This window comes from Ciconia boyciana, chromosome 10 (genome assembly GCF_034638445.1).
Source record: "Ciconia boyciana chromosome 10, ASM3463844v1, whole genome shotgun sequence".
In the NCBI taxonomy this organism is placed as follows: Eukaryota; Metazoa; Chordata; class Aves; order Ciconiiformes; family Ciconiidae; genus Ciconia; species Ciconia boyciana.
In genome coordinates, this window is record NC_132943.1 from 33,239,261 (window position 1) to 33,255,414 (window position 16,154).

At 39.2% G+C, this 16,154-nt stretch overlaps 1 protein-coding gene across 3 annotated transcripts in view; it reads left to right on the forward strand.

Annotated features, from left to right (window-relative positions):
• The window catches only part of HECW2 (HECT, C2 and WW domain containing E3 ubiquitin protein ligase 2), a 177,983-nt gene that overhangs the window by 75,600 nt on the left and 86,229 nt on the right, over nucleotides 1-16,154 (forward strand). For all 3 annotated transcript variants that reach the window (XM_072873878.1, XM_072873877.1, XM_072873879.1), the window contains one exon: nucleotides 13,611-13,718. In XM_072873878.1, the coding sequence (XP_072729979.1) occupies nucleotides 13,611-13,718 (108 nt within the window). The remainder of the gene's footprint in view (nucleotides 1-13,610; nucleotides 13,719-16,154) is intronic.

Below are 16,154 nucleotides of genomic sequence, written 5' to 3' on the forward strand. Positions count from 1 at the left end.
CTGTGGCTCAGAATGTTTTGTGCTCTGAGTTTTACACCCTTGATAATAATGAATTAATTTTTTTTTTTTTTAAATAAAAATCTTACGGAAAACCTTCAGCGATTCTGGCTGAAACTTTCATCTGCACAAAAAGCCACTTGTCATAACTGGCGGAGGGTATGCATATGTGGGCAGTTAAAACACTTAAATAGTTTTCGTGGTTACACCCATTCTCCTCCGTGGCCATCAGCAGAACATGCCATCTGGCAAGGGAGCACCTCCTTCTCATTACATGCCTGAGAGCTCCCCACAAATGAGATTTCAGCTCATTAGGATACTTTATGCCCTTACAGGAATTTAAGAAGAAATATGTACCTTTTATCTCTTGTACTTTCTTCTGAGTTGCTTATTGTTTTGTTCAGTTCTAGAAAAGAAATACATTTGCTGAACTTAGCCTTTTTGTTTGCTTGCAGTTTGCACATATACAAATAAAGATCTTTTCAGAATTATTACATATACCTAATGAATCTATTTGGGCCTGCGGCGCTCTCATTGAAAATTGTGACATGAATTGAGGATTAGAAGTGCAAGTTCTTGCTGAATGACACAGCTCTTGTGCTGATGGGTTCCTTTATTTTGATGAGTGAAGACAGTGAAGTTACTTTTCAGGTGTAGCTGCTTATGGTCGGTTGGTGTTTGTATCTCTGCAGTGGCTGGAAGGTCTTGTTGGTCAAGGTGTTGCACATAAAGTAGGTGACAGTTCCTGATCTGAAGAGATTGAGCTCATCCTTTGTGCTCTATGAATATTTTCTAACACTTGCTAAAATGTCAATAATCTGCCAGTAATATGTCTGTTAGAATATGAATGGAAAAAAAGCACATCAAGTGGGTAATGCACCAGTGAATTCAGGTCGGTTTTTATAGAAGATAATTGCAGAAATTGAGGAATTTGTGTCACTTGAGTAAGTTAGAATGGGGCTTTTAAAATTATTGCTGATTACTGTGATCAATAACTAGTTCTGGCTTTCCAGCAGTTTTGAGGGTCATCTGTCAGTTGAGGGTTTTGTCTTGATAAATTTATTGACCTGAAAACTTTATTAATAAAATATAGTTTCTTATAATATATCATCATCTCAGTTTTAGGACCAGAGGATGAAAAAAAGGAAATAAGCACAATACTTGTCAAAAAGTGCTTGCAAAATTTATGTTAAATTTTAAAGTACTCACATATCACTATTACGTTGTAGGGCATGGGAAATAGGATGGCTGCTGATAATTAGGGCTGGGATGGCTCCTGTCAATTAGGGCAGGAAGTTTCGTAGTTCATTATACAGGTAATAACAGGCTTGATACTTGCCTTAGATACTTCTTAGGGTACCCATCTTACCACTGATAGGGTTTCTGATAATAACGTACCAGTACTACTGTAAATCACTTATGAAGTGGGGTAGTTTCTTCTATGGTATGAGTGGCTGGAGGAAAAAGGGAGTAGAAGGATGGACAAAAAGGAAAGAAGGCAACTAGAAAAAGTTCTGTGCAAGCCTACAGATCAATAATAGCAAATATGCTGGTAATAAATTTACTCGGCTTCATGGGTAGCCAACATGAGGCATATTGCAAAATGTAACCTGGAAAAATGGTGAGTACTCAAGCCTAATGTTTCGGTAAGTTTTGGTGGACACTTGCCAAGTACTTTTTTGCTGGAATCTGATTTTAAAATTTCATAAATATAAATAGAACAAAAGACACTTGCAACTTGTTTCAAAATATAGATTTAAAATAACATGCATATGTTTTAAAGATCTCTTCTAGCCTGTTGTGCTATTTACACATGTGCATTCCAGTGATGCGTATGATGTTTAAAGGGCAGATGTATATTTCATAATGATTCAAAATAGTGTTTTATTTATAGATTTGCAAACAAAAAAAAGTAAAAATAGCATAGAGTCATCTTGACTCTATTTTAAGGCCTCTTGGTTATGGCAATTGTGTTTGCTGACAGTTACACAAGAAAAACCTCTTTTTGAAGGGTAAGTCAGTTACAGGAGAATTACGTGTGGAATAAAGTGTACTTAAGGTTATCTTATGAGCTAGTAACGGCTCTCAAATGAGCATAAATTTTACTGAAATTAAACCCACAAGAGATCATTACGTCATTCAGTCTGATTTCCTATATATTACAGGCCACTCATTGATTTCCTATATATTACAGGCCACTCAATGCTGTCCAAACTTTTAACTACCCTGAATATTCCAGTTCTCAGAAAATTAAAATAAGTACCATTGTCAGAGAGCAGCAGCAGACTGAATTATAATAATGATCTTATTGCAGAGGAGGAATTGTTCAAGTGCATTTCGGGGCTATGAAGGAGGGAGAGGAAGGGGGTTGCTGACCCCAATGGTAGGCTTGACAGGGCTGCCATAACCCTCTCGCCCTTCCTGAAGTGATTTCCACTGTTTCCACTTCAGAAATATTTGATCAGAAAAAAAAAGCGAACCACAAAGCAAAACCCCCAGTTTCTCAGGTACTTTTCTGCATTGGGTATCTGCATACATGACCAGATGCTGCTTATCCATAAAAAAACAGCATGAAGGCCATGAAATAAATGACCCCTCACTTTTTCCACTGCCTGTGAGATTACATATAATCTGTACCAAGACAGCCACACCAGAGAAAGCCATCTCTGTAAGTGCAGCTGCGCTAGCAAAATTGTGCTTTTGTTGGTAATGTTTATTTACCAACAGAATTTATCCGGGGGCAGGATAGGCTATGTTGACAAAAGCACAGCTTTGCTGGTATCATGTCTTCCACAGCAGGAATACTTTGTTATATTTTCTAGTTTTTCTGTCAAAGACTTGTGATGGGAACATGGTCGCAGATAAAAGTGCATGCCCTTTATTCTTGGGAAGCTGCAATCCTCTTCTGTGTGCGGCTCAAGCAAGCTCAGCAGCTCATGCACTGCCAGCAAACAAGTGCTTATCTGACACCATATAAGATTGCGGTCGAGAAGGAAAATGATGAAAAACATCCCACCATACACTTAGACTGGCAGATTAAATATGACACAGAAAAGCTTAGATACAGCTTTTTTGTTTGTTTGTTTAAATTTAGCTCTGACAGTATTTACCCCAAAATTGACCTTTTACAATTAATTAGGAAAAATGGCTTGTGTTTCTAGATTTGCTAAATAGTCCTGTCCCAGAATAACAGGCCTTTAGGATACTTGTACACACAGAGGTTTTTTTGTTTTTCTTAGACTTGCTACCATTAAAAGCAGGAGAAACCTTTAGGTTACAAGGTTGTGGGAGTGTTGGGATGTGTTTAGGGATATGGTGCGGAACTGGATATCACAAAGAGGAGCATATTGAGAAGGAGTTATGGTTTGAAGATGTGTTTGTATCCGAGTTTTAACAAGGTGTGAGACACAGCAAAGTGCTTAAAAAAAAAAAAAAAGAGAAAACCAAAAGATTTCTGAAAGGGTCAAGAGTGATGCTACAGGAGAGAGACAGGCTCCCTCCCCTTTTCCTCAGTATATTGCTTGCATCTTTGCTATTCTCTAACCTTTATAATATGATAGCCCACTGAGTTAGTCTAGTACATTAGATTATAAGTGTAGTCCAACTTCAGTAGCCATTGGTGGCCTAAATCTGAATTTCCAAACTGTTCCCTGCCTGGTGGCCGCTGCTTTCTGCTTTCCCCCTGAGGAACAGGCTGTCTCCATCTCCTGCAGATGTCACTTTCCCCAGACCATCAGCAGCTGAGACGATTAGGAGTTGACATGAGAGGCGGTGCAGCTCTTGCCTCAGCTGTGTGATGCTTCCTTCAGGAGAAGGTGGAAGCATCCCCCATGCTGTATTTACCCTCATATACAGCCAGTGGGACCTCAGTGAACTAAATGGTAGGTGATTTATTAGCATTTTGCAAAGATGTAGGGACTTTTCCCGCAACATGATTGAGTATCTAATGGTCTTTATGGATAAGGGCATGCTGTACTATCTGTCAGAGGTTATTGTGCTCTAGCTTAATTTTTTGCCTAACATTAAGCCTTTCTCATAGTATCCGGTCTTTTGTGGTGTGTTGCAGAAACACCCAAGTGTTGTGTACGTGTGTTGTGTAGGATCTGGCGTCCAGGTGAGCCTGGTCAGCTGGTTGGTGACCCACGCTAACGAAGCACTTGTGCTGTGGGGCTGGCACATACGTGAAACCTGAAGTGTAGATGGGAACGAAATGCACATCGTTTTATGGAGGAGGATTAATAAGATTTTCAGGAAAGAGGTTAAGCTTGAGGTCATTTCCTTCCTATTGTTACACTTTTGAATTTTTGCCAGTGAGATGGGTGAAAGGATTTATTTTTGTCTTTGAATGCTTTGAATTTCAATTATGTCTTTACTTTGAATATGGAGAAGTGGAATTCCACTTTATTCCTGCCATTGTACTGTGTCATATGTCTGAAAAAATTTCGTGTATTTTTTTTGCAATATCTTTATGTCCTGCGTTCTAGTTAACTAATCCTTTGAGCTGCTGCTGTGCCTTGAAATATCGCATTGTGTGAGGGCACATGGAGATGCTCTGATCCCCACATTGAAGTGTTAGTGTACATATAGAAGGAAACAAAATGTAGTAGTATAATTATTGAAAAAGAAGGAAATAGTCCATCTTATAGCTAGTGTCAGAATAGACTGTGTATGAAAATGAGAGCAAGGATCTTGCCACTGTATTAATTTAAGCTTCAATAGCGAAAAGGTTTCGTTGTTCAGTGTTTGGATGGGGTGTATGGTATGGCTTCTACCTTTGCTCTGCTTCTGCAGCTGAAGGAGGAGTGAAGTGTTTAGAGAAAAACAGCTTATTCCTGATCATCCTGTCAGTCACAGGTAGAAAAAAGAATAATTGCTCTTGCTGTGTAAAGTAATAAAGTGCAATAAATGTCAGCAACATAATATACGTGGTATATAGGGGGTTGTGGAGGGCACCTGAGGGAATGCAAATGGCGTCTTTCTTCTTCTTGCTCACAGCACAGGGGCAGTAAGTGGAGGTATGTGAACCTGAATTTTGTTTGTGCAAGGGAACAAATTGCTGCTGTGCAGTGAGGAACAAACACCTCCCTGCTTTTTTGACCCTGGCTCATGATATTAAATATCTGAATATAGATGATGATGATCCTTCACTGCTAATATAGCAGGACTGTGTCACCAGAAGGCCGCTATTTGTGTCTAGGTTGGAGTTCAGAGTGCCACCCTGCAGCCTCTGGCAGTGCACCATCACCTTCATGTAGAGCCCAAACAGCCGCTTCTCTCCTATGTGAGGCTGTAAGAGCATGTGTTGTACCTTTTTTCACCTCTTACTTTTTCTGCCCCTGCTTTTCTCAGCTGAAGATTTGTGTCTTATATTTTCATTACTGTCCAAGTTTTCCAAAGTGGTATGAAGAGTAAAGAGATCTGTGATAGCATGTAGTAGGATCTAGTAGCTGCTTAGGTAGCTTTTAAGACTATCCAAGAATTTTGTTCATCTCAACTTTTTGGGGGGTTGCTCTGTTGGCATTCAAGGGAGAACAATTTCCAGTCATTTAGTACACAGCAGTGTTTTAAATTTCTCTTGCAGCAGTCCAGTTCTGGTGTTCCTTCCCCTGCTGTCCTTTGAAAATACAATTCCTAGAGGTGCTCATGCAAATATAAAGTAATACAGTAGCTTTCAGTTCTTCATTAGCAAAAAGTCCATCCTAATTTCTTTGACTGGAAGCATTTTTTGGAAAGTCTTCAAGCCAAGTATGAATAAATAGTCCTGTAAGAGTTTTGGGTTTTTGTCCTGGTTTTTGTTATCTGATTATCACTGGGAAAACCAAGATTTGCTTTGATAGCTTGAACCTAGTGCTCCACAAGCATACAGTTTCATGAAATGTGCGCTGCAAAGGACTCGATCTGCAGACAGTGGACCAGATTGCAAAGATACCTTTAAGTACCCTTTTTGTTCTTGCAGTACTGGGGTCACTTTGGCACGGTTTGGGTCCTTGCCGTAAGTTGAAGGAGTTGTAGGTCAGCTGCCAGCATCCACCAGGAGGCTTGTGAGCAGTCAGAGCATCTGGCAAAACGGAGCCTTGCCTGAGCCCCTGTGCTGAGGTGGCATTTACCGACCTGAAAGAGGAGAGGTAGTAACAGCAGCTCGCTGCCACCCGCTTATCCTCCTGCTCAGGAGTGCCCGGTGCAGAGTTACCCTGGCTTAAAGGCAGCTTCATCCCAGCCAATGTCATGGAGCAGTCTTGTCCTCTGTAAACTGGATTTGTGGGGAAGTCATGTGGGAGAGCGAGATACCGAGTAAACAAAAGCCACCACTTGCAGTGAGATTCCGCTGTGCTCGTTGCTGTGGCTGCCTTGCCGTCATTTCTAGGATTTAACGATCCTCCTGTTTACATCAGCCCGCCCCACGCTGCGGGGCCGTGGCCGTGCCTCGGAATTCTCCCTTGGACAAGGCGAGGAAGGAAGTGGAGGGAGGATGGGGCTTCGGCATCCTGTACCCTTTGGAGGGGAGTGGCCGCAAATAACTGAGCTTGAAGGACGTAATACTTTATATGTTTTAACATGGGCTGTTTGAACCTAGATAAACCCTTGATTAAAGGAGAAGAGGCAGACGATTGTGTGTAACTGCTAGAAAGTGCTGGGGAGTTTGAGAACGTCCTTCTAAAACCCTTTCCTTCAAATGACAAGAGGAAGGGAGAGGACAGACGCGCCTTGTGGAGCTGAGATTATGCAACAGTGCTAATACAGAGCTAAAGTCTCCAAACTTGAGCTGCACAGGCTGGGTCCAGAAGGCAACTTTTGTAGAAAATACCGTTTGATTGGGAACAGGGATGCTATTTTCAGGATCCGTCCTGTGAAACATTGATGTTTTTTATTCTTCAGTTTTTTAATTGGGCTCAGATGGAGGAATGCAGTTTAGGATCCACAGGCATCCTTTGGAACAGCCAGGTAAGGCTAGAAGGTGCAACTAAGTGTTGATCTTTAATTTCAGCAATGTACTGCATACACTAGTGGGGTCTTCCGTGACAAATGTTTTGGTTCCACCAGAAGGCTTGTGAACTGTTCACAGACCAAGATGAGGAATTCTGAAAATCACAGAACATAAGCTGTACGTAATGGGTCAATATTTGTTTGTATGGTAGTAACTGATATGTAGTGTATTTTAAATGGGTTGACATAATGTGATTTATTATAATAATTGCTTGCAATGGAAGCTCTGCCTTGAAATTGTTAATTTACTTACTGGCTTTCCAGAAAAGGAGTGAGGCCTCGGGTGATAAAATTTGTCTTCTCCGTTAAATGTGTCCTGATGCAGTTTTCAATTGCTTTTAAGTGTATTTTGGATATAAAGGAGAAATTGATTTAGTTTGTTAGTTCACTAAACATTGTGCTACTTCTTTAATGATTACCCACATATTTTTTTTTTTTTATTTCTAGAATTAAAATTATTAGAGGTTACCAAAGTGAAAATATTGCACAAAATTTAGTGTTACAAACTTTCCCGGTCAGTTGCTCAAAATCCACAGTAAGTACTCTTTGGAATGTTGTTGCTAATCTTACGTATTGATGACAGTCTGTTTTACTGCTTGGAAGTCTGTGCTCGCACCAAAAATCGGAATGCACTTACCGGCACCGGGACTGAGGTTTTGGAATTCATGCAGTAAAATGCATGTAAATCGGATTTCTGTTTTACATTGGAAATGCCATCCTAGAGATCTCCTGATGGTTGGCTCAAAATTAAGTTCAGAAATACCCTCCGATGCAGGTTAACTACAAACCTGTTACTTTTAAAGACTGAGTGAAATGACAGTAAAATAGATAGAGGATGATCATTCTTAATAGTCTGCTTATGAGACAAACTGATGGCAGATTGATGAATCTCAGCTTGAGACAAAACTATATGTAGCTTTGCTATCTACCAGCCTTCCAGCTCCTCTGATACATACTGTAAGAGAACACCTGACAAGAGAAGTAACATTGAGATCAATGCTTTGTAAGCTTCTCCAGGCTGAGTACAAACACCCCTCTTAATAATTGGATGCATCACACACATCATCTTCAGTGCCCAAGAAATTATTAAAATTAACCTAAAATGCTAAGGAAGTCAGCATTTTGATAATCTGAACTTAATTTAAAATTTTAAATTAAGAATAAACAAGACGAGCACTTCAAAAGATTTTGCATAAAACAGCTTCCAGAAAGGGATGAAAAAATGGAGATTGGGATGTAAATCCCAAATGAGGGTAACAGAATTATGCAGGGATGCAATGGTGTTACCAATGCGATTGATCTTTTCTGAGCTAAGCTGCATGGATTTTTCAAGAGCTGTGAATTAGAATACCCATATATGGTAGTGAAAAATGAAAATTGTAAAATTGTGTATAATTAAAACCATTCAGTGACATTCGGAATCTATTAAGCATCACCTTCTCTCTGAGCTCTGCATATAAGCATCTTTATAAGTGTGTTATGGAAAAGACATCAGTATGCGAAAGTTTGAAGCTCTTAGATTGCTATAGGTTAGCAATTGCTTAGTTTGCCAGGTTGGATGGGGCTTTGAGCAACCTGGTCTAGTGGAAGGGGTCCCTGCCCATGGCAGGGGGGTTGGAACTAGATGATCTTTAACGTCCCTTCCAACCTAACCCATTCTATGATTCTATAGGGAACTTTTAAATTTTTTCCTATTCAGTAAGCAATCTGGGATGTTTCCACACTAGAATTTTGTGACTTCTATAATGCTTTTGTACTTGAAGAATAAAAATGCTTTGTATTCATGGAGACTAGCCTTTTATCATGTAATCTAACAGTACTGACCACAGAAACTGGGACCAGGAGATGAATGTTGGCTTGCATATGACCAGTCTGTGCACTGTGACTATGAGGCTTGTTTCAGATATTAATTGGTAGCAGTTCTTGCTTGTTAACTCTCTTATAAAAGACTGTACCTTATTTATTTATTTATTTGTTGATTTAAGCTATGCAAGATGACTCTGTAAGGTGATGGATTTCAGGTAGTTTATCCTTTTTCCTAAGACAGAAATAGTGAAAGCACTAAGACACAAAGAACAAAACGTGAACTCCACAGAAGCCTCCTGACCCCTGATGTCAGATACTGGCTTAGCAGGGCTTTCAACACTGTCTCCTGTAACATCCTCGTGCAAAACTGGGCGTAGCAGTTGATAAACCAGGTAGTTGTACTGCCATTCAGAGGAACCTCAACAGGCTGAAGAAATGGGCAAACAGGAATGTCACGAAGTTCAAAGGGAAATGCCAAGTCCTGCCCCTGGGGAGGAATAACCCCTGACACCGGGACAGGCTGGGGGCTGACTGTCTGGAAAGTAGCTTTGCAGAAAAAGACCTGGACGTCCTGGTGGACAAGAAGTCAAACAAGAGCCAGCAGAGTGCCCTGGCCACCCACTAGCATCCTGGGCTGCATTAGTAAGAACCTTAGCCAGCAGGTTGAGGGAGGTGGTCCATCCCCTCTGCTCAGCACTGGTGAGACGCATCTGGGTGCTGTGTCCAGTTCTGGGCTCCCAGTGTAGAAAAGGCATGGGCATACTGGAGCTTCTTATGGCTGTTACTCTTTTATGGGCATAATTTCATTGTGAAAACTAATTCTGTGAAAATGATACCTTGTTCTTTCATTGCACTGTTGATCCATTTATCCAGTACTTCTGTATTGCTTTTCACATAAGGTAGCCATACCGAATTAACATGTCAGAGGGAGCTGCATCCCAGTCACTGTCATGCCAGGGCAGAGCTGTGGGCACAGGTGGAGAACTACAATGCTGACATGGAGAGCACAAGCTATGGGTATTACAGATGCCATTGGTATCTAACTTAGCTTAAAGGGTATTGTAATGATGATGAAGCCCGAAAGTGGAAAAAAATGAGTTCAGTTCTTAATACCAGGTTTGGCTGATTGCTTAGCAGTTACATAGGGAAAACATTATTACTTAGAACATGTTTGCTTTACAGTGATTTTAAGTAGCACTAGTCAGTGTGAAGTTCCACACAGTAATATATTTATTACTACCCACTTTTCATTGTAAAACATATCTCACATACGCTGATTTGTGCAGGGGTTGCAGCTCTGAGATATAAGTTACTTTCTGTAATATTTTGTGTTTAGGAATTATTGAAGATAGAAAGATACTGTGCATCTTGCATTGTTTTATTTCTTTCAGAAGTGTAGACTCACTGCACAAGGTACCAATGCAGTAAGACAACATTTTGTTACATATTTTATGTTCTGGGAAGGGATATTTATATCTACTCTTTGGCCCAGATTCTGGAACAGCCACCAGTTTCACAAACAGCAACAATTAGCAGCTAAAAGGGGACTAGTACTTCTTAGAATTGAAATTCCCTGTGGAATATATATATATATATAGTGTGTGTTTGTGTATACACATGTACATACATATATATGTTTTGGGGAATAAGAGAGATGAGGTAGTGGTAATTCTGACACTGCTTTTTGTGCTCTCAAACACTTTTTTTTCCACAGCTGAATATTACTGAGACTCTCACTGTTTAACTGTTTTTTATTGTGTGTCGATAAGTAAATTTCGGCAATATTCTGTACTTTAATGTTTTCATGCTATTTGATTTTTTTTTTTCTGTTCAGTTTCTTTTTTTAAAATCCATGAACTGAGTTTTGAAGTTATTTTTCCATATGCATCAGTAATGTTTTTTTTCTCTATGTGAATAACATCATAAAAGTAGAAAAAAATCAGCTGTTTCAGAAGAAAATCAAAGCTGTCAAAAATAAATTCTGTAATTTGAATCGATTGCTGACAGGCAGTGGTCTGTCAGCATTTTTCATCCCTCCACCACCTTCTGTTGCAATGGCAGCGTGCCTGTGGGCAGATTATCCATGATTTAGCGTTCATTGCTGCAAAGTAGACTATTCCTTCATGAAAGGGCTGAAAATCCAGGCACTTCCTTAAATGTTGGATTTTTATTAATTAAGCTGCTTTCTTGTAACTATCAGCTCAGAATTCAAGACTCAGTTCATGTAGGACCTTTTCTGAAGCTCACTAATGTCCTGATAAAAATTACCGTTGACTTTACTTAGTTACTGATATTAAATAACAAAGAACAGTTGCTTGTGCCTAAATGTTGGAAATCTCACTGTTAAAGACATATTTCATTGCTTCAGAGTTCCTTGATTTATTGAACAAGATAAGAATAAAAAATTTCATGTTTGTGATTATAATATACCAAATGCCTGTCCTTCTGCTTAGAATTACGAACAGACACTTCCCCAGTTGATTAAATTCAGAAATTCAAGAGAACTAGAGCATGTTAGAGGAGGTGTCTTTTTGTCATACAATACATCTTTATTTACCTAGACATAATGAGAGCACTGAATAATTTAAAACTATCTGTGTGTCAGATTACTGTGGAATTTTTAAAGAATCTGCTTGCTCTTGGTACCGATGGTTTGGATAACCAAGTTTGTATGGTGGACCAAAGTAGGCACTAGTGTAGATTTGCTGGAAGTTAAGCTATATCTCATGGCTTCCCAGAGTTCTGTCTGTGGAAGATAAGTGGGGCCTTGGGTTAGGAAAGCACATTAAAAAATAAAAAAGTAAATAAGTCAACAGTGTATTGTTTAGGTTAGAGTGTCACTGCAAGCCACATACAGAGATTTTTTCTGAGGCCTGTGGGATGATTTACAGGCTGTACTTTCAGATTTCCTCTTTATATAGCTTTGGAAAAAAAGAAATACATGGGTGAGATACAGCTTTGTTTACTCTGAAAGTTTTTTGCTGTAATGAAGAATAATTATGCACATTTTAAGTTTTTACTGCCCCTGTGCCTGACTTTATGGTGTATGCAGTTTATGTACTATCATGTTGATTCCACACGAAAAGTTAAACCTGAGGGTATTATATGCTCGAGGATCACAGGCATTAGGAGAACCTTCCTCTCCCTTCTCATTGTCATTGAGAAAATTATGAAACTATTCTGGACTCATCATGATGTTGAGGTGTTCAAACCACAGCTTTCTAAAAATTCTCAGTCGCCCATGCCTGGAGGCATAAAAATGTCAGTAGCTTGCCATGGCTGCCTTTTGACTCTCCAGAACTCTTCCAGGTTGTGGACAGGGTGCGTTAATGACTCTTGAGCAATCACAGAAGTCCAGCATGTGTCTGGTAATGCTTTGCATGTCAGTTTGGTGGGATGTGAATGTACAGACTGCAGTAACCATGATTCAGTAGAGTTACCCTGCATGCACCGAGAGAAGCAGTCAGAATGAAAAGGAGAAAGAGAAGCTTTAGCGTAAGTTTATATTTTGAAGATAAAAGTAGTAAAGCTGCATTGTTTATTATTCTTTCATAAATAGCATATGGATTTCTAAAATGTAGGTGAGAATTCTGTAATCTTATTTATGCAGGAGTTCCTACCAAAGTACAAAGAAAACATGCTTGAATGGATAGGAGCTTCATGAACAAAGCCACAGTAGACTAAGTTCTTAGTGAAGTCTTTTCAGAATGCACTCAAATGGACATAATAAAAGAGGATTTTTTTTTTTTTTTTTTTTTTTTTAAGACTAAGGGATATCAAGTACCACTGGAAAGAATTAGGATGTTGTATTTGAGGTCACAGGTATAATTGTCTAATTAAGAAGCAGCTGCCTAAATGCACTTGTAAAATGTTATGATGCATACTTCCAAAGAACTTCCTGTACAAAAGAAGTTAAGTTGGATTTATGTCAGCTTTCTCTGGGTCTTTGTAACTAACCTTTGTGCCCTTTCAAACAGCTACTCACTCTGGTTTTCTTTCATTCATACAGCATTCTGAGTGCCTGAATACAGGCTGGTAAATAAAAAACAAACCCCAAGACCTGTGTTCATTACTGTTAGGATAAAAACCTTGGTTCGGGAGGGGAAAATACTGATTTTGCTAAGCTGATTTGCAGATACTTACTGTTTGCTTCTCAGTTCTCCTCTTTTGAATGTATTTTGCTGAATCTCTCATTTGTATCTTTGACTTACTAAGGGACAGTTCTGCACTTTGAGCCTCTAACTTGACTTCACTGATAGGGAATAATACTGTATGTGTCAGGAAATTGAAAGTGCAGATTTTTTTGGTGTATGTATAAAAACATTCTCTCTAGTTTCTAAAACATAGGATATATTAAAACCTGAAGGAGGTCTTGATACCTCTAGTTGCAATTCCATACTTCCTAGCTAGGGAATGAATGCTAGATTTTCACATCACAGAGCAGGACCGCTGTATAATACAGTATGGTAACTCTGTGATGAAGTTCCAATCAGCTATACACTCCCAATAGCCTCTCTGAGTTAGGGAAGTTTTGGAATTTAGTACTTTATCTTGGCAGGTCACTTCTTACAGGAAACCATGTATTTACTTTGGCTGTATATATGTCTGCTCACTGTGCATAAATTGATCTAACTATCAACTGTAAAAGAAAAGCCATTTATCTTTCGCTAGTTTGATTTTTTTTTAATTTTTTAAATTTTTTTTTTAACAGAAGTGATTTTTTGTATCTGGGCCTCTTGAAACAGAAACCTCTTGAAACAGAAACCCAAGCAAACTACTATTATAAATACTACTTGACAAATTTTTTTTCTTTCCTCTTTCAGATGAGAACTCTCCAGCCAATTTCTGGGATTCCAAGAATCGGGGAGTGACTGGCACGCAAAAAGGCCAGATTGTGTGGCGAATTGAACCTGGCCCCTATTTTATGGAATGTGAGTACCTATTTATCCAGTGCATATCCAAAGGCAAGCATGCCTTTGTGTCAAGGCAAGTCAGTAGGATGGCATTTGATATCCATTTTGTCAATCCCTCTGATAAACCAAAGGAATTGATCGTATTGCTCTAAGGGGCAGCATTTTCCAGTGCATTTTCTGGACATCATAAAAATGGTGTTGAGCTTAGATGTACATTTGTATTCTAGGGATGTTCTTAGACAGCATGCTTGAGTTTAAAGGAGGAAGAAATTGCCTTGTGCGATGTCATATAGGATATACACATTGAAAGATGAAGTCCCTTCCCAAGAAATTAAAAATTTCAGTTGGACAAACATTAATGGTAAATGCACACAAAGGAAAAGGTAATAAGCTAGTACTACTTGCTAATGCTTTTTAGTATGAAGGTTAGATTTGTCTCTAGGAAGTGCTAGCCTCCTGTCCAGTTGCATCAGGATTTCTCAGCTGAAGTTTTGTTGCGCTGGGAAATGCACTAGGCAGTTTTGAAATATTGAGAGTGTCCACGTGACTGGAAGAAAAAGTCTTCAGCTGAACTCTGTAATGAGTATTGGTAGCCAAGCTTCAAATTGGAGAGCTATGCCACTCCTTTAGGCAGCCAGGATTTATAGAAAGCTAAGCCACTCTGCTGTGTGGTGGTGGTGGTGATGATGTTGATGATTATTATTAGTTTCTTTGGTTTTTGCTTTTTGATGAAAAGGAGCTATCTTACCATCTAAAGTATGTGATCCCCTAAAGAAATGGATGTTCTAATCCTAGGAGGTTGTGTCTGAGCTTGCTGGAAACTCTGATATGCCAAGCATCAAAGTGGCAATCAGTCCCAAAAGAGCTGTGAGCTGCTCTACCACCTGTTTAGCCTCACAGCAATGAATCTTCCTTCATAAATTAAAAAAAAAAACAACAAGAAACAAAAACTCCCACTCTATTACTTCACTGTACACTGCAGTGCTGGTAACTGTAGGTCTTGGCAGAAATTTTTCTTCTAATTAACTGATATAACAGCAATATATGTATTTCAAGAGGTGTTGTATACCCTGTACTATAAATAATTATTAAAACTTCTTATTTCTAGAACTCATCATTGAATCTTGCCAAGTTACCCTATGTGTTATGCAGCACATTTCTTTAACAACAAAAAAAAGCTTTAATAGGATAAAAGTAAATTCAATTTCAGGAGTTCATTACAGGAAAAAATGATTGAACTGAAGATGAAGATCAAGATAATTAACTTTCCTGGTGTCAAAGACAGTGGCGTATTAAAGCAGATTAAAATGTATGTTAGAAGAATTCATTGCCTCATCTTTCTTGCACATATATTCTATCAGTATTGTTGCCGATATGGGCAGTTTGACTTCAAGGATGTTTGTCTGTATCTTTTAGCTGGTTATGTGTTGCTCCATAATGTATGGAGATGAGGCTCTTGAACAACATTTTTAGTTCATGTGAGTAACCTAGGCTAATGCTTCAAGAACTAGTAGGTTTGACTTAAAATCAGCTGCAACTGACTGCACTTATACAACTAACTGCACTTCGCAACAACCTGATATAAAGAGTGCAGGGTGTATGTTCTTTGGTTGTGGTTAGCTTTACTAATGAACAGTTCTGCTGCCATACAATGAACAAGAGACAAGCAATTACACAGCAGCTGAGAACTGTAAAAAGGAATGTTTATAAGCATATGTTGCTATAGCACATAGTATGGCAGATAAATATGTCACCAGTGACACTTGTGTTTCTAGTGAGAGGCCAAAATTACACTGTAACACTTAACTGAATTTCTGATTTCGCTTTTTAAACTAGAAGGCTCCACAGGTATGTGACCATGTTTGCTCAGCAAGGCTTTTTCTTTTAGCTTATAGGGAGCAAAGCAACTCTGATGCAACTACAGGCAACTGCTCTTTTTTTTTTTTCTTTTTTTTTTTTATTCCTCAGATCACTAAATCACAGCTCAGGCAAACACAGCAGGTGGCTGTGCAGCTGAGGTACAACCACAGTGTTACTGCCTCTGTGGTGCAGCACCAGGCTGGGTATGGGAAGAGCTGTGCTGTCAGGGTTCTCGCCATGCTCTGCAGACACTGACACTGCCCCGCCTGTGCCAGCGACAGAGATGAACTTAGCTCCCCTGTTAGCCTCCTTCTCCTGCCATGGTGCTGATATAATTTGTACTCCCAGTGTAGCGCTGCATGTGATGCCGCTGTCATAGCAAGAGAGCAAGAGGGAGAGGCAGATGGAGAGGCTAACATCCCCGGTAAATATGTGCCTGATTGTTGAAGTTAAGGTATCTCTGATGGTTTAATCTGCCATTATTTCCCAAATTTTGGAAAGAACTCTACAGTTGTAGATTTCTTATGTTTAGAAATATCTTTGCTAAGAGGCAGAATATATCAGATACAAGTCATAGTATTAGGGGTTTGTCAT